General features: G+C 41.3%; 1 protein-coding gene across 1 annotated transcript; it reads left to right on the top strand.

Annotated features, from left to right (window-relative positions):
* Positions 1-26: 26 nt before the first annotated feature.
* On the top strand, positions 27-25038 carry LOC147181904 (protein wntless homolog). Its single transcript, XM_086096361.1, has 12 exons — positions 27-472; positions 9659-9931; positions 16823-16947; positions 17065-17226; positions 18289-18425; positions 21683-21851; positions 21953-22050; positions 22181-22244; positions 22842-22985; positions 23081-23164; positions 23337-23505; positions 24238-25038. Exons 1-12 carry the CDS (start codon positions 367-369, stop codon positions 24345-24347), a joined length of 1641 nt encoding a protein of 546 aa, XP_085952487.1. The 5' UTR covers positions 27-366; the 3' UTR covers positions 24348-25038.
* Positions 25039-26437: the final 1399 nt, after the last annotated feature.

Below are 26437 nucleotides of genomic sequence, written 5' to 3'. Positions count from 1 at the left end.
TGGAGGGTCATCAAGTACAAAACAACATGAGATGGGACTTGGAACAAGCTTCTTTAAATAGGAGCGACACAACAGGGCCGCTATGATAGGCATCCAGTGGCATGCTAACCTGGATAATGTAATGCGGCGGAGCTCCACTGCTCGTCTCCCCGCCACTCTGCTGCTCACTGGGGGATAAATCCGAGCGCCGTACGGTCGGTCATGTGATCTTTTTCTCTCTCGTTTTCTTCCTTCGAAGTTGAAAGGCAGGAGGCGAGCGGCGGAAGGGAGCCACCACTTTACTGCCTTCCCACTTTCGTCGCGGATGCGACGACTTCGTCTCTTTTGAGGAGCCACATTGTCCTGTTTTTTCCCCCCTCCATCACAATGGCGGGGGCAATTATCGAGAACATGAGCACCAAAAAGTTGGTGATAGTGGGAGTTATACTGCTTTTGTTCCAGGCGTTCGCGTTCATGGTCGGCGGGTTAATTGGTAAGTTTTTCCGCCCCCTCCTCCTACCTTCTTATCGCTCACTTTTATCATTTTGTCTCGCTATCTTAGAGCTTTCTCACTGTCGAATGCTAACGTGTAAACGACAAAAGCGAAAAGTTGGGTCGTTGTCTGCGTGCCTCCATAGTAGTGTTAAATACGCGTGTTTTGTGACAAAGAAAATATTGTACGCACTGTTTTTCACCTTTTTCAGTCTGGCCTTGAAACATTGCACGGAACTTGAAGCTAAATCACTGCTAGGTATCACGGCGATTCCCGTCTTACACGCCATAAATTGTCATTTAAATACTTTTTTTTTTTTTTAACAGGACAGATTGGTAAAAGTTCTGACTCTGTACTTGTAGAAGTACAGATAGATACTCGAGTTAAAAAGAAACTGGTGAAAGTCGACTTACCCCATTCAACTACTCTGCTTTAGTAAACATGAATGTACAACAATAAAGGTTAATCTAGTGTAGGATCAAATTTTGTTATCAGAATGTGTTCCCAGCTTTGCTGACATCGGCTACTGAATTGTTCATGCTAAATCAGCTAATGATAAAAACTGAAAGAAAAACATTTTAACTCATTTTTTTCGATTAGATTGAGAATTTTTGCACATTAAAAGGTGGTGGTTTTATAGCGAGTGCAAGACAACACATTTTCACATTTTTTTCCTAAATAGGCCAATGGATGGGGCATATCTTGCTTCTCTTGAGGCTTTTGAGGCATCATGATTCACGTTCCTCTATGTCATTTCGGTTCATGGCTTTTTGCAATTCATAAGATTCCAAAAATCAATCAATCATAATCTAAACGCTGGTTAACTTTAACCTCTCTGTGTGTGTCTTGTTTACATCATCCACAATGGTTGGGGGGGGGGGGGGGCAAAGGAGTTGAATGTACAGTACTAGGGACTACAAGTACTAAAAAGTAGTCAGAAAAATGCATACTGTACATAAAATATAGGTTCCTAAAAAAAATGCATAAGTACAAAATCAGAAAGAAGTTACATTTCAATTGGCTGCCTGTATCAGTGTTGGGAAGTAACTAAGCATTTCGACTGGATTGTGGGTCCATTCATTCTTTGTGATACAATGAGTGCTTAAAGGTATATTCAAGGATCTTTTGTCGCTGCATCTTCTGGGTGGATCATCTTAACGATTAGTTCTCAATCCCGTCAATCAATCTGCCGTAGCGATGGCACAAAATGGCTGAGAGCTGGGACTTAAGGTCATCCGTCTATTAAGTGAGGCCAGCTGCAGAGACTGATGAAGATGAAAATTAGCCTGCACGTCTTCCGCATGCGCGTTTAAAAAAAAGAAAGAAAAAAAAGTGACAAGCGGATTTATGGCTTCTACTTTTCAAGAAGATCCTTGAATATACTTTTACAGATCAAGATGAGAATCTCAAGTCTTAACATTACCATTTCAAATTACTCTAGCAAAAATCAAGCAATTTGTGTGGAGTTCTCACTATATTTCAACTAAATCAGGTCATTACTTCTTCTAGTTCGTAAACAGCCACAACATCGTGAGTACCAATACCTTTTAAATAAGACCAGGTAGCAGCTTGATCTCACCAATCCCTACTTTGAAGTTAATGTAGTTTATCTATCTTTGTGCTTAGTATTGGGACGGAATGACGGATGAAGTTAATGCCGTAGTTGCTGTGTCTCTTAAGTTTGAGTTGCAATGTTGCCATTTTCATGATTTTAAAAACAATCCAAAATTTAAACCTAATATTCTTTGGAGCTCATTCCATGATATCTACTTCATGGTGGCATACTGGTGAGATGCCAGGTCTGTGCAAACTACTCCATAAATAACTTTTATTTCAAAGCAAAACAAATGGCACACTATGTTGAAAATGCACATTTTCCAATGTAAACAGGCAAGACTTGTCAAGTCTCAGAAATACCAAGTACGAGTGTGACCTTTCTTTGGGTTTGGAGCTAGTTCCAAAGGATTTTGGAAAAACTTGATGGTCGATTGCAAGAAGCTATGTCGACAAGGGTTTCTGGTAAAATCCGTTTAAATCCTGGCTTAAGAAGTTAGTTGCTGGTGCTCCACCCCCCCCCCCCCCAAAAAAAAACCCTCAGTCAACCCAAAAATATTCTATACAATATATTGTATGTGCCCACACTAATCTAAACGCAGTGTTGTGATGATTAATATTGCAATTGTGGAATATTAGTTAAGCAGCTAAATCCACCCGTTTTTATCCATCTCGGGGGCGGCCATTTTGCCACTTGCCGTCAACTGAAAATGACATCACAGTTGCTCAGTTAACGACCAATCGCGGCTTAGCTTCAAAAAGCAGGTGAACCGTGATTGGTCATTACCTGAGCAACTATGATGTCATTTTCAGTCAACAGTACAGTACGTGGCAAAATGGCTGCCTCCTAAAATAAGAAAAAACTGCTGCTTAACTCCTATTCCACAAATGCAGTATTAATCTACATACTGTTTTTAGACTAGTGGGGCATTCTATAACATACTGTGAAGAATTTTAGCGCGGTTTACTTCCCCTTTTGACACTTGACTCTCGTATCCATTAGTTACAGAAAAAAAAATCATACATGAAAGAACAGGCACCAAAAATATGAGAAAAAATTACTGGTCTTTTAAATGAGGGAGTTTCCTGTCAATCATCCTGTAGTTATGATTTGATTGGCATCCTATAATAAATTACAGCCAGCTGTTTATTGTTTTTCAAGTTTTTGATCCAAATTCACCCCTCCTCCCTCATATCATGTGTGCCTGCTGTGCAAGGCCCCAGGCAGCATCTCTACCTTCCGCTTACTCCCCCCTTATGCAGATCCCACTCTCCCTAAATCCCAGCGGCCACGCAGGCAGCGCATTCGTGTTTTCCCTCTACTTTTAGCCGCACAGGGACACACACACTGTCAAAGTTAGATCCTGTCTTTGGGGGGCTGCGTTAGGTTCACTGTCAAATTTCTTCAAATACACCCACGCAAATGCAGAACACACACACCGAAGTTGAGCTCATGTGAAGGCTTTCCTGTACAGGTTTAATCGAGAAGCGTCCCTCTTACTGACAAATTAGCCCGTTTGGTTCCCGTCTGGCTAAGATGGTTTTAATGAAGCCGGATTCTTTTGTGTTTGCTTGGTGGCCCGGGGGCACTGGGGACAATTAAGTAGAAAGAGCCCCCCCACACTCTGGTTTCCCTTCAAACGGCAAGAGCATGGCATGGGGTTGGCGGGCTGCGGGGATGGCCATTAGTCTGCACACACTGTTGTGGACTCTGAAGCAGCCGCTGGGCTGAGGGTCATGAGATAATTGAACTCCAGGGGGATTCAGATAACTGGATTTGATTTGGTTGGTGTCATTGTTGTGGCGGTATTCTTTGAAAATAGTGGTGCCCACATTTGTAACTGTTCCGTATTAGCCTATAATCATGCTTTTGCATGCTCTGAACAGTCACAATGGTATTTGGTGCCTTGTTTGCATCTGCAAAGACTTCCACTGTTCATCCTCCGTTTTTCAGAACATAACTTGCAGTCAGCTAACAAAGTGTTGTCATCACTTTTCTTTCAAGTACAGTTTGGAACTCGAAATATTCAGTTACCCTGTTAATTCAATCTTGAAATTCCCTGGCTGGTGACCTATCCTGTTTCCAAAACGCAGTCAGCACAAAATGACACATTTTTAAAGATGTGATTACTTTTTTATTTTTAACTCTTTGACTGCCAGACGTTTTCAGAAAAGGGATGCCGTCAGTGCCAGCCGATTTAAGCATTTTGACTGATCTTTCAAGGTCCACAGAAAATGTTCTGTTTGGACTATGGAAACACACGTACTACCAAATGAAAGATTGGACTTTCATCTTTCATCAGAAAAAAAGTTAGTTTCACCCAAATGCGCTTGTTTTGGACCAAAATACGGAGAAATCAAGCTTTTAGTGAAACGATATTATTTCATGCATTCTAGTGAATTTTACACTTCTTTTTGTCCATGAATGATGCCACAAACACCTAAATAATGCTTTACTTCTATAAAACACTACCACCAAGAATGAAAAAGTGTTTTTTGATAGCAAAATACGTTTATTTACATTCAACAGTGTAACAATTTGGCAAACTATTTACAAATGTGTGCAACTGTGGTGCTATTTACAAATATGTGGATGTTTCAACGACAGTTTTTCTTTTTGTAACACTCTCCTGCGTGCAAGGAGACGCAACAGCATTTGCACAACAGATTGCCTCTTCGCGTGCTCCACTTTCTTGCAGGCCGTTTTTTCCGGGGAATAGCAAGTATATACTGCAGTGTGTGTTGCCATCAAGTCTAATATCAGGATCATGCTACGGTTTCGTTACGTCTCGCTTCCTCGTGTCCTTCAGTTGCTACACCGGGTTGTAAGAGATGTTCTGATCCATTTTATCCACTCCATTCATGGTGGCATCGTAGTCCAGAAACAGTGTCTTCTCCGTGATCAGACTGTACCCGCTCCTCCGATGAATATGCATTGGACTCGGGGTACTCTTCATTGTCCGATCGAATGTCCGGTCGTTATTGTGCGCGTTTTCCGGCCTTAGCAGCGGTAGCCGCGCTAGCCGCGCTTAGCCGGTGAGGCTTACTACGTGATCATAACAGTCGCGTCAAGGCTTCCAACTTTGGCGTCAAGCTCGGAGTCATCATCATCATCATCATCAATCTGCATTGGTCGATGCCAACTCTCCATCGCCCGATCGAATGTCCGATTGTGTAGAAGTACCCGGTCGTTATTGTGCGCGTTTTCCGGCCTTAGCAGCGCTAGCCGCGCTTAGCCGGTGAGGCTTACTACGTGATCATAACAGTCGCGTCAAGGCTTCCAACTTTGGCGTCAAGCTCGGAGTCATCATCATCGTCGACATCAATGCGCTTTTTAGTATTGATTGATGCTTTCCGTCTTTGAAAAAAATGCTCAAGCGTGAGCTGCTTGCAACCGGTTGCTTGGTCAAGCCATTGTGGCTTGATCAGCCATTGTCTCCTCAAGACTCTAGCTCCGCCTCACGTCTTCTACTGACGCCCACGGTGGGCGGCCCATCCAACCTTGTGCAAAGAGAGTCATCGCTGCCCTCTAGGGGCCAAAACGAGTCTTTTACTAATCAGATCTGCCTGATACTTTCAGCACAGCTGCCCAAGGCTTTCCTGCACCCGTTTCCAAAAAAAAAAAAAAAAACATAGGGGACGTCTTTTAACGTCCTCGGCGCCCTTCCCTAGGTTTATGCTAAACGTTTTATAACGTTTATGGCAGTCAAAGAGTTAAAAGATCTTGTGTAAGAGGCATCTAAAATGAGACAATTTTCCCTCCATGGTTCCAGATGATGACAGCAAGCCGTGTGACATCCATGGCTCTGTCCTATTAGTCAGCAGCATGTGCAAGAATATAAATGTGTATGGACTAGTGAGTGAAACAGTGCATGCAGCAAAATTGGCCCTCATAACAACCAGAAGAGAGATCAAAAATCCTTTGATCATGACCACGATGTAGATTTTGCTATCTTTAAACCGTTTTCTTTCTCGTTCCAAATACACCATCAACTACATGTCTCTCTGTCTTTGAATAGTTGCTTGCTTAGAAGCACATTTGGCACTGATAACCACTGCAAGTCTTCTTAAATGCGCTACTAATCTTTCTCATGAGGTGAATCTGAAATCTTCATGCTTTGATGTTCACCTCTGAGTCAGTGCTTTCATGGAGTCTTGGATATGTCACTAGCGGCTTGGTGGAAAGCAAGCAGTAGTAATCTTCTTTCTTGCAGAACAGCTCCAGGTGGGAACTTTGCTGTCATTGCCAAGCCCATATGTATGACAGTTCCTCAGTTTAGGTTATACACAGGGGATATGAAACATTTACGCACCTCTGTTCCAATGCGAAGTGTTTGTGGTGTGTGTATGTGTGTCGCTAAATCGTGTTTGTTTTGTTTTTAATTGTTCATTTTTCCATAAGGAAAATCATAGAGACCATTTACAATATTCACTTCTCACATACAATTATACCCAAAAACAGTGACGTGCAGTGAGCTCTAGGTTTGGGTAGGCAGACAGTCGCAAATTGAGACGCACACCAATTACAAATTTGTGTGTCGGCAAGCGAGTGTACAACCTATCCTAGGGTGACCATATTTTCATTTCTAAAAAAAGAGGACACTCTGCTTGACCTCGATATTTGATACTCAGATACAAAATGCCATACATTCGAACCATTTTAAAATATGCCTCCTCTGTATGGGTAGAAAAACAAAACATTACTCTCTTTTGAAATCTTACATTTAAAAAAATAAAATAAAGTTTTACTCCTTGAGTGGGGTTCGTACCCATCGCCTCCGGTGCGGCAGCTCAACACTAAAGTTCTGGGCCACCGTCAGTCAGTGTACAGTCAGCCAGCCACAGTAAACGTTGCAGTGCACTCCCATTTGTGGCACAACGAAAACCGGACCATTTCAAACCCGCCCTGATGCGCCGAAAGAATGTAATAAAGTGAATATCTCCCTGTAAAGCTGCCTAATTCTACACAAAATCAAGATAGCAACAGCAATGCCAAACTCCATGTAAAGTGAAACAGCCAGTTAATGGAAGCACATCCACAAAGCCAATCTTTCCTTTTGCACATTCTTTGTGAAAATTATGAATAATTCTTTGTCCCTTATTTTGCGTAGATCCGGTAGCTAAGGTGTTGGTCTCCCATCCATCAAAAGAAAGGCGTGAAAATAATCAGTCGCAATTCGTCACATATCTAGTTGTGTGGATTATCAAGTTGTCGATTGATACAAACGTTTGTCTTCAATAGTCTTTGTTGATCAAAACGTTGATTTAACTTGCTTCTTATCTTAACTCTTTGACCGCCATAAACGTTATATAACGTTTAGTAAAAACCTACGGAGGGGCGCCGAGGACGTCAAAAGACGTTCACTATGTTTTTTTTTTTAAACTGGTGGAGGAAAGCCTTGGGCAGCTGTGCTGAAAGTATCAAGCAGATCTAGTTAGTAAAATGACTCGTTTTGGCCCCTAGATGGCAGCGATGACTCTCTTTGGACAAGATTGGGTGGGCTGCCCACCGTGGGCGTCAGTAGAAGACGTGAAGCGGAGCTAGAGTGTTGAGGGGACAATGGCTGATGATGCAACAATGGCTGATGTAGCAACAATGGCGACCGGTTGCAAGCAGCTCACGCTTGAGCATTTTTTTCAAAGACGGAAAGCATCGATCAATACTAAAAAGCGCATTGATGTCGACGATGATGATGACTCCGAGCTTGACGCCAAAGTTGGAAGCCTTGACGCGACCGTTATGATCACGTAGTAAGCCTCACCGGCTAGCGCTGCTAACGCTGGAAAACGCGCAGCACAACCGACCGGGTACTTCTGCACAAGCGGACATTCGATCGGGCGATGGAGAGTTGTCGAAAAGCATCGACCAATGCACATTGATGATGATGATGATGGTGAATCCCGAGGTTGACGCCACAGTTGGACGCCACAGTTGGACGCGGCCTTTATTCTCACGTCATAAAGCCTCACCGGCTAGCGCTGCTAACGCCGGAGCTGCACAAGCGGACATTCGGTCGGACAATGAAGAGTACCCCGAGTCCAATGCATATTCATCGTAGGAGCGGGTACAGTCTGATCACGGAGAAGACACTGGTTCTGGACTACGATGCCACCATGAATGGAGTGGATAAGATGGATCAGAACATCTCTTACCACCCGGTATAGCAACTGAAGGACATGAGGAAACCAGACGTAACACCACCGTAACGTAACCGTAACATGATCCTGATATTAGACTTGATGGCAACACACACTGCAGTATATAATTGCTATTCCCCGGAAAAAACGGCCTGCAAGAAAGTGTAGCTTCTGCACGCGAAGAGGCAATCGCAGTGAAACTAATCTGTTGTGCAAATCCTGTTGCGTCTCCTTGCACGCAGGAGAGTGTTTCACAAAAAGAAAAACTGTCGTTGAAACATCCACATAATTGTAAATAGTACCACAGTTGCACACATTTGTAAATAGTTTGCCAAATTGTTGTCAAATTGTTACACTGTTGAATGTAAATAAACGTATTTTGCTATCAAAAAACACTTTTTCATTCTTGGTGGTAGTGTTTTATAGAAGTAAAGCACTATTTAGGTGTTTGTGGCATCATTCATGGACAAAAAGAAGTGTAAAATTCACTAGAATGCATGAAATAATATCGTTTCACTAAAAGCTTGATTTCTCCGTATTTTGGTCCAAAACAAGCGCATTTGGGTGAAACTAACTTTTTTTCTGATGAAAGATGAAAGTTCAATCTTTCATTTGGTAGCATGTGTGTTTCCATAGTCCAAACAGAAAATTTTCTGTGGACCTTGAAAGATTAGTCAAAATGCTTAAATCGGCTGGCACTCACAGCATCCCTTTTCTGAAAACGTCTGGCAGTCAAAGGGTTAAGAAAGAAAAATATTATCTTTTCAAGAGGGGATGTGAACAACTGACTGATTGCACAAGTGTGCCCATTTAACATGGGTTAAACGTGAATGCTTAATTCTGAATCGATGTATTTATTTTTACAATCTCTACTTGATTTTTTTCCCTCAAATTAATTGTTAGAGGTTGCAGGTTGTTCCAAAACTCAGAAGATCCTAATCCTAGAATGAGTACTTAAAATGTGAATAGGTGAGTTTTTCAGTAAATAGCTGAACTTGGTTCAACAACAACAACAAAATGTGAATTTGTGATTGGCGCGAGTTCACCTGACCCCATAAATTATAGTGCAAAACAAATGTTGCTCTTCCACATGCCTGTCATTATCTGACCTATAAAGTGCAGTCACTGGAGTGATGCAATGTTCTGCTTTTTAGCCTTGAGGCTACAACACAGCTCTCACACTTCATCTTTTTTTCTGTGTTGTTGTCCTCATGACAAAGAGTGGGCATTTTCCAAGTGCCACCAATACAATGATGAGGCGCAACAACACCAAAGCTCATGAATCTCAATGTGTTGGCGCTTTCATTGGTATAATCAGGAATAGTTTTAATTCCTTCTTGAAGTGATCGATAGTTTGGACTCGAGTAACCTGTTGACAATTGTTGCTACCATATGATTTCCCCCCCCCCCTGTAAATGCAATGTTTAATGTGCAGCTCTTGTCTTTCAATCGCTTCTCCTTGAAATCACTTCTCTCCCCTTGCCGTCTCATCAGCTCCCAGCCCCACCACGGCGGTAAACTACGTGGCCACTAAATGCGTGGATACTGCCAAGCACCGCCAGGAAAGCAAGTGGTTCATGCCTTGGGGTCCCAATCAATGCTACAAGATCCAGTCCTTTGAAGAGGCCCCGCCCAAGATGATTGAGGCCAACAACATTGTGTTTGCTGTCCACATTCCTCCACCTAACAAGGAGATGAGCCCCTGGTTCCAGTTCATGCTGGTCATCTTGCAGTTTGACATCGCATTTAAGATGTACAACCAGATAGGTGAGAAATGATGTCATTTTCAATTGAAGACCACATCTTCCATTTTCAGTCTTATGCTATGTCTTTCTGCATATGTTTTCTTCTGAAGCATCAATGTTAGCTTCCATCTGTTATTTTTAATTTCACGAACACTTGGCAAATATTTGCAGCCACTCATTGAGACTGAGCTGGCCTCTGAAAAATTCACATCCCATATATATATAGCACTTGTGTTTGTGTGTGCCTTTATTGGGATTGCTGTTCATGTTGTACACCATTTGGCCACTCGGGGGCAGTGTGGTTCCGTGCGTTCAGATACACTCTTAAGTTGTAGTGTAGCCACAATAATAATAATGCATCATTTATATAGCGCTTTTCTTTCTAGACACTCAAAGACGCTTTACAATGGAATGGATACATTATTCATGCACTCACACATTCACACAGTGGTGGCGGTAAGCTACTTAAGTAGCCACAGTTGCCCTGGGGCAGGCTGACGGAAGCATAGCTGCCAGTGTGCGCCTACGGCCCCTCCGACCTCCACCAAACATTTGCACCTTCCATACACCAGTGTGATCAGCACTGGAGGCAATGTGTGTGAAGTGCCTTGCCCAAGGACACAACGACACATGACTTGGGGAGAGCGGAGATCGAACAGCCGACCCTCTGGTTACTGAATGACCGTCTCTACACCCTGAGCCACGGCCGCCACATTAAAGAGTAGAGGAAAAAAAGTTATGATTTAGTTATGCCAAAAGAAGCCGTTTTTTGCAGCGTAGGAAGAGTGATGCGTGTGAGTGATGTTAAGATGCTTCGCTGTATACATCCCTGAAGCGTTTTTGTATGAATAGCCGTTCTTTTGAGTGATAAAAGTGACGAGAGTAGTGCACTAATTAGCATTAGCGAGTCAATGTGCATCAGCCTTGAGCTAGCTACATTTGGCAAACGAGCTAAACAAAGTGCTTGCATTTAACTCTTTGACTGCCAGACGTTTTCAGAAAAGGGATGCCGTCAGTGCCAGCCGATTTAAGCATTTTGACTGATTTTCAAGGTCCACAGAAAATGTTCTGTTTGGACTATGGAAACACACGTACTACCAAATGAAAGATTGGACTTTCATCTTTCATCAGAAAAAAAGTTAGTTTCACCCAAATGCGCTTGTTTCTACCTTATTCCGTTCTTTAGTAATCAACAATAGAAAATGGTTAGTTTGACCCAATTTCGCCTGTGTTGGACCAAAATACGGAGAAATCAAGCTTTTAGTGAAACGATATTATTTCATGCATTCTAGTGAATTTGACACTTCTTTTTGTCCATGAATGATGCCACAAACACCTAAATAGTGCTTTACTTCTATAAAACACTACCACCAAGAATGAAAAAGTGTTTTTTGATAGCAAAATACGTTTATTTACATTCAACAGTGTAACAATTTGACAACAATTTGGCAAACTATTTACAAATGTGTGCAACTGTGGTGCTATTTACAAATATGTGGATGTTTCAACGACAGTTTTTCTTTTTGTAACACTCTCCTGCGTGCAAAGAGACGCAACAGCATTTGCACAACAGATTGCCTCTTCGCGTGCGCCACTTTCTTGCAGGCCGTTTTTTTCCGGGGAATAGCAAGTATATACTGCAGTGTGTCATCAAGTCTAATATCAGGATCATGCTACGGTTTCGTTACGTCTCGCTTCCCCGTGTCCTTCAGTTGCTATACCGGGTGGTAGGAGATGTTCTGATCCATTTTATCCACTCCATTCATGGTGGCATCGTAGTCCAGAAACAGTGTCTTCTCCGTGATCAGACTGTACCCGCTCCTCCGATGAATATGCATTGGACTCGGGGTACTCTTCATTGTCCGATCGAATGTCCGCTTGTGCAGCTCCGCGTTTTCCGGCGTTAGCAGCGCTAGCCGGTGAGGCTTTATGACGAGAGAACGGCCGCGTCAATGCTTCCAACTCCGGCGTCAACCTCGGGAGTGACCATCATCATCATCATCAATGTGCATTGGTCGATGCTTTTCGACTACTCTCCATCGTCCGATCGAATGTCCGCTTGTGCAGAAGTACCCGGCCGGCTATTGTGCGCGTTTTCCGGCCTTAGCAGCGCTAGCCGCGCTAGCCGCGCTTAGCCGGTGAGGCTTACTACGTGATCGTAAACACGTCCAGGCTTCCAACTTTGGCGTCAAACTCGCAGTCATCATCATCATCATCATCAATCTGCATTGGTCGATGCCAACTCTCCATCGCCCGATCGAATGTCCGCTTGTGCAGAAGTACCCGGCCGGCTATTGTGCGCGTTTTCCGGCCTTAGCAGCGCTAGCCGCGCTAGCCGCGCTTAGCCGGTGAGGCTTACTACGTGATAGTAACAGGCCAAAGCTTCCAACTTTGGCGTAGAGCTCGGAGTCATCATCATCGTTGACATCAATGCGCTTTTTAGTATTGATTGATGCTTTCCGTCTTTGAAAAAAATGCTCAAGCTGAGCTGCTTGTAACCGGTTGCTTGGTCAAGCCATTGTGGCTTGGATCAGCCATTGTCTCCTCAACACTCTAGCTCCGCCTCACGTCTTCTACTGACGCCCACGGTGGGCGGCCCATCCAACCTTGTGCAAAGAGAGTCATCGCTGCCCTCTAGGGGCCAAAACGAGTCTTTGACTAATCATATCTGCCTGATACTTTCAGCACAGCTGCCCAAGGCTTTCCTGCACCCGTTTTTGAAAAAAAAAAAAAAAAACATAGGGGACGTCTTTTAACGTCCTCGGCGCCCTTCCCTAGGTTTATGCTAAACGTTTTATAACGTTTATGGCAGTCAAAGAGTTAAGTGTGCACGGTGTGCAATTTTCTTTGTTTTGTATGTTTGGTTTTACACTCAACTGGAGTGTAATAAACGGTGTGATACCAGCAACATTGGAATCTTTTTGAGGGACTCTTCGCTGTCTGCTAAACTGTCCTCAGGCTGCTCAGGGATGGCAGACTAAATGCTATAAAATATATAGTTAGCTAAAGTTAGCAGTTGTGGTCCACATGCCGTTTGGAAAAGGGCACTTTCCTTACAATTTAAAACTTAATAAATGTTAAAATAAATAAATAACTCTAATGTCTCTATTTATCATTCTGTCTTGCAAAGCAGACTGCAGTAGAGCATGACTATTCTTTGCACATCTATAGATTGAAGAAGAAATCACTGACAATCAAGTCATTTTGAATTGAAAATCGATTCTGAATCGAATCACAGACCCAAAAATTGAATCGAATCGTGAGACGGTCAAAGATTCCCACCACTAATCCTCTCTATGCTGAGTTTATCCTGGTGAATACTTAGGAACGTTCAAGAATCCATTTTCAGCTGATTGCATTCCTTTTACACTGAAAGGCAGCAAACAGTGATTGATGTCTTGTATATTACTCTCTCTCTCGTGTGTTGTGCATGGAAGGGTGAGTTAGCTAGGCTTGACAGACAATTGACAGGTTTTAAAGAGAGAGAAGTGGTTAATGTACTGGATCTGTTGCCGCCGAGCAATGAAACTGAGATGGATTCTAGTTGAATGCTTACAGCATGAGTCACACTAAAATGTCGTGGATTTCCAATTTGTCACCTGTATTGGTCAATATTATTGCAGTTATTTGAATTTGAGCATATTTGTCTGTATGATTATATTGTTTACAGTTGCCATCATTTCCCTCCACTAAACATCACTGCTCTTGTTCAAGGTGATGGAGTTCAAGACTTGTCACTCCCTCGTAGCTTTGTAACTCTTGGCCACTCAGGCTTTAATAACTCACATTTTTATTCATTTTATTTATGCAGTATGCACTGATTTGTATAAACCCATAAATTCATATGCTGCTCTTGAGCATAAAATTTCATTAGGTTTGTAAAACATGTTTGTGTAAATTAAGTGAGATCCAGCCACGTGTGGTTACCTGTGATTTAATCCGTGTTTCTATCAAGCATTTCAGTTCAGTTCATGACTTGATCGCGCTGTTGGCTAGCAAATCAGCGCACGGGTGCAAGAACAGGAAGTGATGAATGCGCAGAAGCAGTAAGCGATGGAAAGCCTTTACAATTTTGTTCGTTTTGCACATTACTCCACATTTCAACATATACTTGTCAGTTGTCACGCATGTGCAGAAGGTACTTATTAATTAATGTTGTCCCGTCAGTGTCTGTTTTTTGCAGTGTGTATCTCTGTCATTGAATGACAAACTGACATAAATGACTTATCCTCTAAGAAAAATGACTATTAATGCAGCTTAGTTGTGTCATTTGTTCCCTTGGCAGCTAAGGTACACACACACCAGAAAGTGCAGCACATTGAATTAAAGCATGAAATTAGGACTAAAAAGTCGACCATAGAAATTTGTCAACACAAACATTTCTGACACAAAACTGTACGCTATTAATATTCTTTGCGGCGGCCAGAGCCATATTTTCCGCTGAGTACCGGTAAAGGATTCTAAAAAGACATGTTAATGACAGCCCTACATGAAATTCTAAGTTTTCTTCTTTACATTGTATTTACCAGTAATGATGCTTTTACTATTTCTTTAAGAATTGAATCATTATAGAGTCTAGAGTGGTATTTTTTTTTAATGTGAACAAAATTATTTAGGTTTAAGGCGAACAAATTTATGGCATTTGCATTCATTTCAATAGGTAAAGAGGTTTTGAGATAGGTGCTGTAACTCAAAATACACATACTGTATGGGGTCATAGAACAAATTAGAGTCATAAGTCACTCAGTCTTTCATTAAAATAATATATTGTTCCTCCAGTATTAGAGCGGCCTGTGTGTTATTGCAGTGAGGAAAAAAAATAGTCGTAGAGCAACAGCTCCCTGGACAAAAAGTTTAAATGCTTGCATTGTAATTATTTATGAGCCATCCCCTTTGGCCTTCCTTGTCTAAATAGTCATGTCACAGTAATGGGCAGCTCTTCAGCACAATTCATGTGCCGACATGCTCTGCCTTGGTGGAAGTGTATAAGCAAACCGGGGATTGTTTACTGTCTGGCTGCCAGACAAATTAATCTGAGATGTTTACATTGCAGATGTTTCTGTAATGGACTGAAGACTCTTTGACGATTCTGAGCCACAGGACGTGCCACAATATGAAGAGTTTATGGAGCAGGGTCCGCTTGGTGCCGGGAGTAAAAATCACTTATGCAGTGTAATTGTCAGACAAATATGATCTTGGCGTTTTGAACGCAGTTAGAAATATTTACTACTGGGATAGATACCTTGACTTACGAGTTCATTTCGTTCAGTTACAAAGTTTGTTCCTCCCTTTTTTTTTTTATCAAATGTATTTTTCTCATTGAAATCAGGTGAAATGACACAAAAACTAAATCTCCAAGTGTTATGCTAGCGAGAGCCAACTGGCGGCCAAGCTGTGCAAATGTAGTTTATTGTGTTTCACAACAATACTTAACAATATTTATAATGTCATATATAAGTTTGGATGAAATAGTGAAGCATGCAGGTTCTGTGGCCAAAATTCATGGTAGGGGTGTTTGAACGAGCGATGTGTGAATGGGGGCAGCCTATCAAAATGTCACACAATGAATCTACTTTATTCTCGCCCATTTTGTCCTTTGTCAACCTGTTTCTTCTTTGACAAACATGCTATGTTTTTATGGTTTAGTAAGAGTAATGCAATTAACTGTGTGCGCAGCCTCAAATCCTGATATGGGCTTATAGCTCAAGGTGCAGGTGTGAGTCTGCAACTGTCATCTCCTCCCACCCTTTTTTTTTTTTTGCTGTGTTCCATTCCAGTCTGGTTTGGCTGTGTTGCGCAATGTGCAGTGGGCCTTGTCTTGCTATTTTGTATTGCCAAATGCTTCTCAATTCTAATCTTGGAAACCTTGCTTTGGCAAAGATTAGAAGGTTGTTTTCAGCAGCCCATCCTTTGGTCAACGACCATATCTGGATCACCATGTTTGTACAAAAGAAGAGCTTTACCCTCATTAAGAGTCACACCCACCTGCAGCATTTCTTGGCTGAGCTCCAGCAATAACACAGCTGCTGAGGAGGCTTCGTTTCCCTGGCAATGGCCACTGGACTGGAGTGGAATGTTACTTGAAGTGAGCTCACACTCACTGGCAGACTAATGGCTGTGAAGGGCGTTACAGAGAGGTCTACTGCCAGTTCTCGTCTGACTCCCTCTCCCCTTTTTGTAGTTTGGCCTTTCCCATAGTGCAGGTGACTGGGTTTGTTTCTCTTCACAAGAGGCTCTCCTGTAGGGTGGAGGAGAGAACACTTGGATTTTGGATCAGGATGTAAAGCTGCTGTCTTAACAGCTTGGATTGTGAGTTATGTGTTGGGTTCTTGGAGGCCATCTCAATGTGTTGTTGTATCAGTTGAGAAGGACCCAAGATTTGGGCCAGCATGATGGTCTTACTGATGGATGTTTATGCGCATAAATAATCCTGTTGAGCCAATTCTCATTCATTCAAGGTGACCAAAGATATGTATGATAAATATGTCTCTACAAACCGTTTTTTGGAAAAATCAACAGACAAGTTGAAAAGTAAAGCTTTCTTGAATCTCCAAATAAAGATTTAGCTTTCAACTTCGCTTGTGTCCAGAAAATACAGACTGTTAATGATGTAAGGTGAAATGCACATCCTCATCCTGGCTACTTCTACCACTCTGGATACATTAGCATGCCATTATATATTAGCTGAAAAGTAACATTATGTTTGTACTCTGGTGGGGATTTTCTTTGTCAGTGCAAAAGAGGCCAAGGCCGTCTGTCACCATGACCTCATCACTTAATGATTGAGAAGTTAAATCAGGAATTCTAAAACGTACACACAGTGAATGAATGTATTCCTCTTTTTTTCCCCTACCAAACTCTTTTCCAAGTGACCTACGAGGGTTTTAAAGTCAGCTACTATTCTTGTGTACAGAGGATGGAGCGCTGGTCACTGTGGACGTGGGTCTGGCCTACAGAGATGATACAGTCAGTGAATGGACAGAGATGGCTCACTCTTTTGAACAACGGAAGCTCAACTGCAATTTCACCAAGTCCAAGGTGTGTAAACAATGAGTGTTTTCAACTGATTTTTCACTTGCAGATTGCTGTCCTGACTAAACTTGAACTTGGTTGATGATAAATGTTCGTTAAGCAGCCATTGATTGCATTCTCTAGACATTTGAAAATGAGGACCATCACTATGACTGTGACCTTCTGCCCTTCATGGAGGTGGGCAGCGTGGCTCATAAGTACTATCTCCTCAACATCCGTCTTCCGGTCAATGAGCGCAAGAAGATCAATGTGGGCATCGGAGAAATAAAGGACATTCGTCTGGTTGTAAGTTGACTTCTTATTAGTGTTGTTACAATACCGTTTTTTTTTTGGCCCCCGATACCGATTCCGATACGCAGTTTTGCGGTATCGGCTGGTACCATACAGATACCTAGTTGTTTTTTCTCTCAACATGACAAAGCTGTTCTGCCATTGGTTCAGAGCATTCAAGGGGCAATAGGATGTCTTGGCTCGGCACACATGAATGAATGTCGTCCACGAGCAAGGCACGAGATGCTGCATCCAAAGTCCTATATTAGTACTTAACGATGCTGATACCAATGTTTTAATCGGGTACTCTCCCGATATCAGTATCAGCACAACTCTACTCTTTATTGCAAATTGCTGTAACTTAGGCGTGACGAGTCTCAACATTTTTCAGTGCGCTAATGGTTCTTCTTGTGAGATCATGACAACTTTGACAGATGATGATCTGGCATTTTAATTTGATATAATACTTATAAAACAGTAAAACTTCATTAGAATGTAATGGGCATTGTTTTATTTACTATAGTCTTTACTACAGTCATTATTCTATTCTTTCATTGAATTCACATGCTAAGATGCATAACTGTCCTCTGTCCCAGTCTTGAGACAATTAAGACCACATACTCAGGTGCCTGATTGTCAAGATAATACATTGCTTTCAAGAAGGATCATTATAACTATACTCATTATTTCACAAAGGTTACAGAGACACTTAACTGTCCTGCTTCCTACAAACTTACTTACTTACTTAGGTGTCTGTTTTTTATGCCAAAATGTAGCTTTAAGAAGGATTGTTGTTACTATATTAATTGTATTACAAGGTTAAACATGTAACTATTCTGTATCCCAGTCTTGAGACCCACAAGTCCACTTGCACAGGTGTCTGGTTGTTATGTCAACATATAGTTTTAAGAACGATTGTTTGGTCTATATTCATCATTCTTATAATTATATTCACAAGGTTACACGTGGAACTGTCTTCGTCATACTCAGGTGCCTGTTTGTTATGCCATCACAAAGCGTGTGAACATAAGTTAGCATAAGTATATCATTGAACGACATCTTGTATTCTGTTCCAAGGGCATCCACCAAAATGGTGGTTTCACTAAGATTTGGTTTGCCATGAAGACATTCCTGACACCCAGCATCCTCATCATCATGATCTGGTACTGGAGGCGCATCACGCTCATGACTAGACCCCCTGTGCTTCTGGAGAAGTAAGGCCACACACTACTAAAGAGTCTAATATTGTGACGTCATTGTTTGAAAGAATTTGTGTTTGCAACCTAAATGATCATGACAAGATGAAAAAGGCGTGGTGGGGCAAAGTACTGCAGCCAGAGCGTACAAATGAATAGTTTTATCACAAGCTGCTGTGGCACTGCATTAGGGTGCATATTAACTATGAATGAAATTTGCAAGTGGGTCATGCAAACTCTGTGCACTTAAGGTCAGTAAGATAAATGCGTCTGAGAAGCATTCTTATTGCTTAACTGCATCAGTAAGGCGTTGAGCAAACAAAGGGTCGCTCATCGATGACACAAGATGATGGCTGGCGTATTCATAGAAAGAAACATTACTGTCACCCTTTTACCTTGGTGTGCAATGTTTGATTTGTTTGTTTGACCTGATAAACCAAAGAAACTTTACTTTCTATTATTTACTTGACTTTCTGTTATTTAACAACTGTATTGATGAATTGAATACTATGATTCCTCCAAACAAACGTAATGCAAAAATAATAATAATCTAGTAATACATTTTGAGATCCGCACACGGGTAGTTGGATTTGATAACTTGGGACTAAGTGTTTGTATAACCCCTGCCGTGCTGGGAAGACATTACGAAGAGAGGCTGCCTGCTGGGCCACAGGAAGAGCCTGGCAAAGCGTGAAACACGTTACAAAATCTGCTAGCTTGCTCTTTGTGACTTGTCCATTTCTCAGATGAGCAGCAAGCAAGGGACTTGTACCCCTTTTTTGTGGACATACACTTAAAATTTGTATATGTGAATTCAATGTAACATTTTGTTGGTAAAGTGATCTTTTTTTATATATATATACGCCATTTCCTTTCCTTGGGATTTTCCCTCCCTCACTTCATGTATCCAAAACACTCTTCAAACCTTCATGGTAACACACACACACACACACACACACACACAGTGCTCTTCACTCTGTTGGTTTTGCGCAGAGCGCATTCTTTGCATACCAGCCGAGTGAGTTTTTACTTTGTTCACTTCAGATTTTTTTGCAGGAGAGTTGAGCCTGGAGGTGATTGATTTAGAAAATGTTATGACTTTGTTTCCACTAGTGCATTTTTAGTCTTCTTTGGGAGTTTGCTGTGTTACAATGACCCATTTTGATTCTGTTTACTATTAGATAAAGATTTCTGATAGGACGTTAACCTGGCTTCATGGATACATTCTTACTGAAGGTCCATCTACAATGAAATTCAAACGCTACAATTATTATTCTGTTTTGCTAGCTTCCTCATTTATGATCTGCTGGTGACATGCAGGAACCTGCTGAGGCCACTCTTTGAAGCTTTAATTGCCCTCCAGTCATTCACTCTTTACCTTTTTTAGGATTCCAGGGAGAGGAGGTATACTGATTTAAATTAAAGGGGGAAAAAAGTGAAGTCACAGACTTAATTTATTTCTATCGGTGTACCTCACAAGTTGGAAACTGGAAAGTTGAAGCACTGCATTGTTTTTAGAGTACCGTATTTTCACGACCATAAGGCGCACTGTATCATAAAACGCAGTCTCAGTTGAGGGTGCTATTGCTGTATTTAACGCACACATAAGGCGCACCGTAGTATTGGGCGCAGGCACAGTTAAACATACGCTAGCTCAAAACATATGGTAACATGCTTTTACACAAAAAGACAGTGGAGCAAAACTGATTTTGGTTGTACTTTATTGAAGTATTTAACAATGTACTTGTTGCCTTTTTTTACATTTTTTTTTACTGCAGTAGGCACAGCTTTTCCCTGTAATCAGCCGGAAGTTGCTGCGCCACGGTGATTCTTGCCCAGATGGATAGAAGGCGTCGTTTCATGAAATGAAAACACCAAGACGGACCTCCTTGAAAAATTTGGGATCTTCATTTCTTCTGCAAGCTTTATTGCCCTCAGTCGAATGGTGACTGTTGAGACCCAGCTATTCTTTAATCATGCATACATTGCTCGAAGTTGCTCTTCCAACTCGGGCCACCTTGCCTTGTTTCCGCGGAAACTCAGCTTCGGCTTCTTGACTTGGCGAAGCTCGTGTTCCTGATTCCTCCACTTGCGAACCATAAATTTGTTGATCTTGAATTCTCTCACGGCTGCTCGATTTCCATGTTCTTCCGCATAACTGATGGCTTGCAGTTTTGTGCTTCGTAAGCGTGTCTTTTTGTAGGTGCCATTTCGGGGGTCTCTAACCAAACCAATGTTGTTATGCCCAATACACATACCGGCACTATATATATGAGTGTGTCTTGAGCGTCCGCATGCCGTCATCTTTCAGTTGACTCTTTCGCGATTCTCATCATGCCTGTCCTCAGCCAGGTCCTCTTTTCATGTATATAAGTAATGTGTCGATGGGAAATCCTCCCACACAGCCAGTCAAGCGGAGTGCTTACTGAAGTCGCACAACATTTACAGATTTTTGGACCTCGGTGCACATATAAGGCGCACCTCACTATTAGGCACACCGTAGATTTTTGAGAGAATTTAAGACTTTAAAGTGCGCCTTATAGTCGTGAAAATACAGTACTCCTTTTTATTCCATTGTTTGGCATTATGCAACAATTTAGTTTGCACATTAACACCATCAACAGGATTAGACGCGAAAACGTCTATTGCAACTTTTCTTAAATGGTGAAACCAAATCCAAAGGCAATCTGAATTTTGCTGGTTCTTGTTTGTTTGATTTTTTTAAACCATATAAATATACACAGACTAGTGAGATCCAATGGATCTGTATCAGATATATGGTTTTGAAATAACTGTTATTTTACTTCCAGTTGGTGTATAATAGCAGTTGTTACTGATGCCGCAAATAAATATTATACCGTATTATAATCCCCATTTATTTTGAATAACATTTTAAAGGATTGTTTTGATAATATTCAGAGATGCGTAGCTTTCCTGTGTCTTAGACTTGAGACCCACATACCAGTACTCAGGTGTTTGGTTATTATGCTAACATATACAGTAGCTTTAAAAATGTGTTGTATTCCCAAGGTTACATAGACGCGTAACTGTCCTCTATCCCAGTCTTGAGACTCTCAAGAACACATACTCAAGTGTCTGGTTGTTATACCAACATTGCTTTAAGAAGGATTGTTATGACCATTCTATTCACAAGGTTACATGAACACATAAGGTAAACGTCAGCCTTGAGATTGTTATGCCAACACGTTGCTTTCAATTATTTTTGAGCAATATTTTTTATTTGTAATACAAAACAAAACATTTTGCCGTTACAGAGTGATCTTTGCTCTGGGAATCTCCATGACGTTCATTAACATCCCAGTGGAGTGGTTCTCTGTTGGCTTCAACTGGACCTGGATGTTGCTTTTTGGAGACATCCGACAAGGCATTTTCTACTCCATGTTGCTTTCCTTCTGGATCATCTTCTGCGGGGAGCACCTCATGGTAACGTGTTTTTTTTAATTTTTTTTTACTTGGTCTTTGTCGTCAACTATTTTCTTCTGAATTGTGGTCTTAAACATCTGTATTTTGTTCCCTTCTTTCAGGACCAGATGGAGAGGAATCGTTTCTCAGTGTATTGGAAGCAAGTCGGGCCCATCGTGTTTGGATCTTTCTGTCTCTTCATCTTTGACATGTGCGAGAGGTGAGAAGTGTTTTTGTCTCTGTTAAAATGGCAATAATATTATTTATAAAGAATTAACACGAAATATAGGCGAAGCGATCTACCGGTTTATGCTCATAAATAAATGCACGGTTTTGTTTTGTGTCACCAGAGGTGTCCAGTTGACAAACCCGTTCTACAGCATCTGGGCATCAGATGTTGGAACTGAGCTGGCTGTATCCTTTGCACTCCATCTTTGCCTAAAAACAGACAATTAGTACCTTATGTTCCGTTTTGGCTAATAGTGACTCCAAAACGACTTTTATGCCTTGAAATAGACTCTCATCTGTATCTAAAAAATTTACGTAAGGGCCAACTTTGCTTTTCAAAGGTGCGCTAAATTTTTCATGGTTTCTTGTTGTTCTCACATAGACGGTTCCCTTGACTAATAAGAGAAGGAATAATTCAGTAATGCCATATGTTGTCACAAGCTTGGGATGGATGTGTTTGTTTTTTTCTTGTATATTTCAAAGCTTGCCAGGCTGAGAATTGACATCTTAAAAACTGGTCTTTCAATGAAAAAACTTGCTGCATTCTTCTCAATCTCACAAGACACTGAAGCACAGAGAATACAGGGCCGTCACATCTTTCATTTTATGATGAATTATCCTGTATCAACATTTTATGCAAAAGAATGATGTAATTAAATCAAGTTTAGATGCGACTGTACTTATATGATCAAAATGTGAGGAATTATAATTAATAACTAACAATATTAAGGATAACATCCTTTTGAATTAGAGATGTTTTGTCCTTGACTGCTGCTCACTCAGATGGCTTTCATAATCGTGGCAGGGATCTGCGCTTGCCTCTACTTCCTCTTCCTCTGCTTCATGGTTTTCCAAGTCTTCCGCAACATCAGTGGCAAAAGGACTTCGCTGCCTGCCATGTCCAAGGCCAGACGCCTGCACTATGAGGTGTGTACTGTTGGCATCAATTGTCTCTCCATTTGGAAAACACAGTAATGACCATACATTCAACCCTGATTTTAACACCACAATATCTCTTACAGGGTTTGATTTTTAGATTCAAATTTCTCATGTTGGTCACTTTGGCCTGTGCTGCCATGACTGTCATCTTCTTCATCATCAGTCAGGTGGGTCTTGTAATAACATAAGACTAGTCACAAAAATAAAACGGCAGATTTTAAAGTGGCCTTTAAGGCACACCTGTGCAATAATCCTGCTGTCTAATCAGCATCTTGATATTCCACCAGTGGCTGCACTGTACTTTTGCAAACCATATTGTACTTTCCTAACTTTGTCCAGGTGAATGAGGGTCACTGGCACTGGGGGGATCACACAGTGCAGGTGAACAGTGCCTTCTTCACAGGCATCTACGGAATGTGGAATCTGTACGTGTTCGCCATCATGTTCTTGTACGCGCCCTCTCACAAGCGATATGGAGACGACCAGTCAAGTGGACAGTGCATCACTGGTAACTACATTTCTTGAAGTCATACTTTTTTAATAGTTTGGCTGCTCTTGTGACTTGTGTGTGCAAATTCATTCAATGTAAAAAACTGTACAGTGTTTAGTTTGGGGTATTTGAAACAGAGCAAATGTTAGTAAAATTAAACGTTTTCTGGGGAATTCCCTGAGACTTTTTTTGGCTGGAGAGTAGAATTTGAGTGGCTTCCTTCCAGACTCAAAGTAAGGCGATGTTGAGAAAAAGGGTTTCGGAAGTAATGAAAAACATTCATCTCTCAGAAATTTGCTGTCAGAGGTAAGTAGGTGGCTTTGACGTTTTTGGAGGCTTTCCCGAAAATGCATCAACCACTCATGAGACTGTGTTCATTTACTTCCTCTAGCGTTTCGTTCTGTCAAGTCACCGGAATTCCACATCGCCAGTAATATACAAAAAAGGCAGACCACACGTGACCTGCAACGCAGTACTTCTTAAATTGGGATTACACGACGTTTGCAAGATACAGAACACAGAATAATTAGCAAAACATGACAGTATGTAGATTAAACATACGAAACCAAACATAACTTGGTAACTTTTACATTTGAGTTACATCTTGGGGTACACGGATAATTGCAATGTGTTTAATTGCTGTTAGGATTACAGAGTGAACCATTGAAAAACCTCTCCCTAGTAAGTGGTCCCTGGACCCCAAAAGTTTGAGAAGCCCTGCCATAATAGAGGTGGTATCCATTTCTGCAGGAGATGCGGGGGCAAGCAGCGGGGAGGACATCCAGCTGACTACGACCATCACTCACGTTGATGGACCCACTGAGATCTACAAGATGACTGGAAAAGAAGCCCAAGAGTAGCCCCCACATGGTTATTGACACCCAACATTTATTACCTACTGTTCCAATTGCCCCCTTTCCCACTGACGACATACTGTACATGAGTTAGAAATGTTTCCCTTTCTCCCCGTGCGTCTTGATGCAGCAGCGCCAGGCGACCTTGCATGAAGCTTTCGGCCTCCAGCTGCGGCTTGTTGATCAACAGTATACTGTCAACGAGTCATTTTCAATTCATGTTGGATGCATTTCATACTTTTTAAATGTTGCACAACACTCTTGACACCATGTTGAGTACTTGGAAGCTGCTCCATAGATAATTGTATTCGTTCTGAATGCTACATTTATTCTGTTTTGCGCTGCAGTTAAATTGGTAAGACCTTCATTTTGATGGAAATGGACAGTGTCTGGATGCAATGCTGCCACTTCAATTTCTACCTTGTAATATTCATAGTGAAGGACATACAACCTGTCACTAATCTCTTCCATAGAAAGTACGCCATGTGACGCGTCATAGACCAGTGTTTTTTGTTTTTTAATATTGGGGAAAATGTACAGACAACATAGCCTATTTTTTATAGTTTTTTTTCCAACTTCAAAACTATATCAAGCTCTACCATGTCAAGAGTTTAGAAATTTACCAGTAGTCTTATTAAATGTCGTAATTTAGTTCTTTGCTTTTTATTGTAATTTAAATAAAAGTATGTTTACTTAACTATTTGTGCATTTATTGATTTTCTACAGTGTTTGTCTTCATTAAGTTCACAAGTTAGCTGAGGCCTTTCCCAGCTCAATTTGGGCAGAAGTGAGGTACACCGTACACCCTCGAATGGTCAGTCAATCACAGGTCAAAGACAAACAACCATATTCACACTTATTGACGGTTTAGACTAGTATGTGTGAACTTGACGCATTATAGAATGTGGGAGCACCTGGAGAAAACCTATGGGGGGAAAACACACACATTGCTTCTGAGGTTCAACCTCAGAACTGTAATTCGTGTGTGTGCTCGTGTGATTTAAAATTGGATTTACCCCCACCAAAAAGTGATTAGAAACTCAAAACTGCTGAAATCATTGACATTCTGATCCATGAACTTGCATCTATGGGCACATAGCGCCACCCCCAGTTTCATAACAGAACTGTTTTTTCCATTTCTTGGGGTCTGTCAAGTTGTGACTCACAGAATAGAACATGCCCGAACGACTTAGATTGGTTTGAAATGTGCCTAAAGATAATGCCTTCTTCCAGATGTTTCATGAGGTTTAAAAAAAAAAACCCACTGATAACACGTCTTCCACACACAAATAGCTGCACGCCCCAAGGCGCTTGTCTTGGTCCCTTTCTCGTCATCACATCTCATTCGCATCACTAATTTGTTCCGCAAATGTATTTACGTTTACTGCATTTAATTAGGAATGATCTTGATTATTTGGATCAATATTGTACCATGATTATTAATCACAATTATTCATCATGTTAGGAAAAACATCTTTTTTTTTGTCGCAATACTTCTCAACATGCATATAAAACTTTTTTTAGGTGCAACATGAAACTTTAAAATGAATTATCGTGGATGGATGGCATCATGGATTATCATTTTAGATAAAATCAAATCAACCAACAGTTTCTCCATGACCTTACACAGTTCCACAATTTCCCCATCTGCCCCAGTTTTAGTCCGAGGGTCTTGCTTTCATGCCCAGCTCAAGTATAGCACAAAGTGCAGTCTACTGTGCACAGTTTTCCATCTTTTAGTGTTTTTGTAGACACGTGCGGTTAGAAAGGGCGTTTTCACAGTTACAAACATGGTAAACTAGACTTTCCCTGTCAGTTTTTACAGCGTTGGTTTTTTTTTTACTCTTGTTTTGTGTGACAGGTAGCAGTGACAAATAAATGGCTTGAAACCAGCACAGTTTTTTTTTTAAGAATTATATAGTGTAAACACAACCCTGATATATGAACTCTTGGAAGTGAGAGTGAGAACAGGTTCAAAGCAATACTTTTGAAAAAGTTTGGTTAATGATAAATAAAATAAACTATCCCAAATGTTTATATAGCCTCTCCATATTATACATAGTCTATTGCAGATTTTCGCATATGGGGCGTATCCC

The sequence above is a fragment of the Leptonotus elevatus genome, chromosome 1, assembly GCF_054856555.1.
Source record: "Leptonotus elevatus isolate MCC_2025b chromosome 1, RoL_Lele_1.0, whole genome shotgun sequence".
Classification (NCBI taxonomy): domain Eukaryota; kingdom Metazoa; phylum Chordata; class Actinopteri; order Syngnathiformes; family Syngnathidae; genus Leptonotus; species Leptonotus elevatus.
The sequence above is the reverse complement of the archived record's forward strand: the minus strand, read 5'-3'. Positions and strand labels throughout refer to the sequence as shown.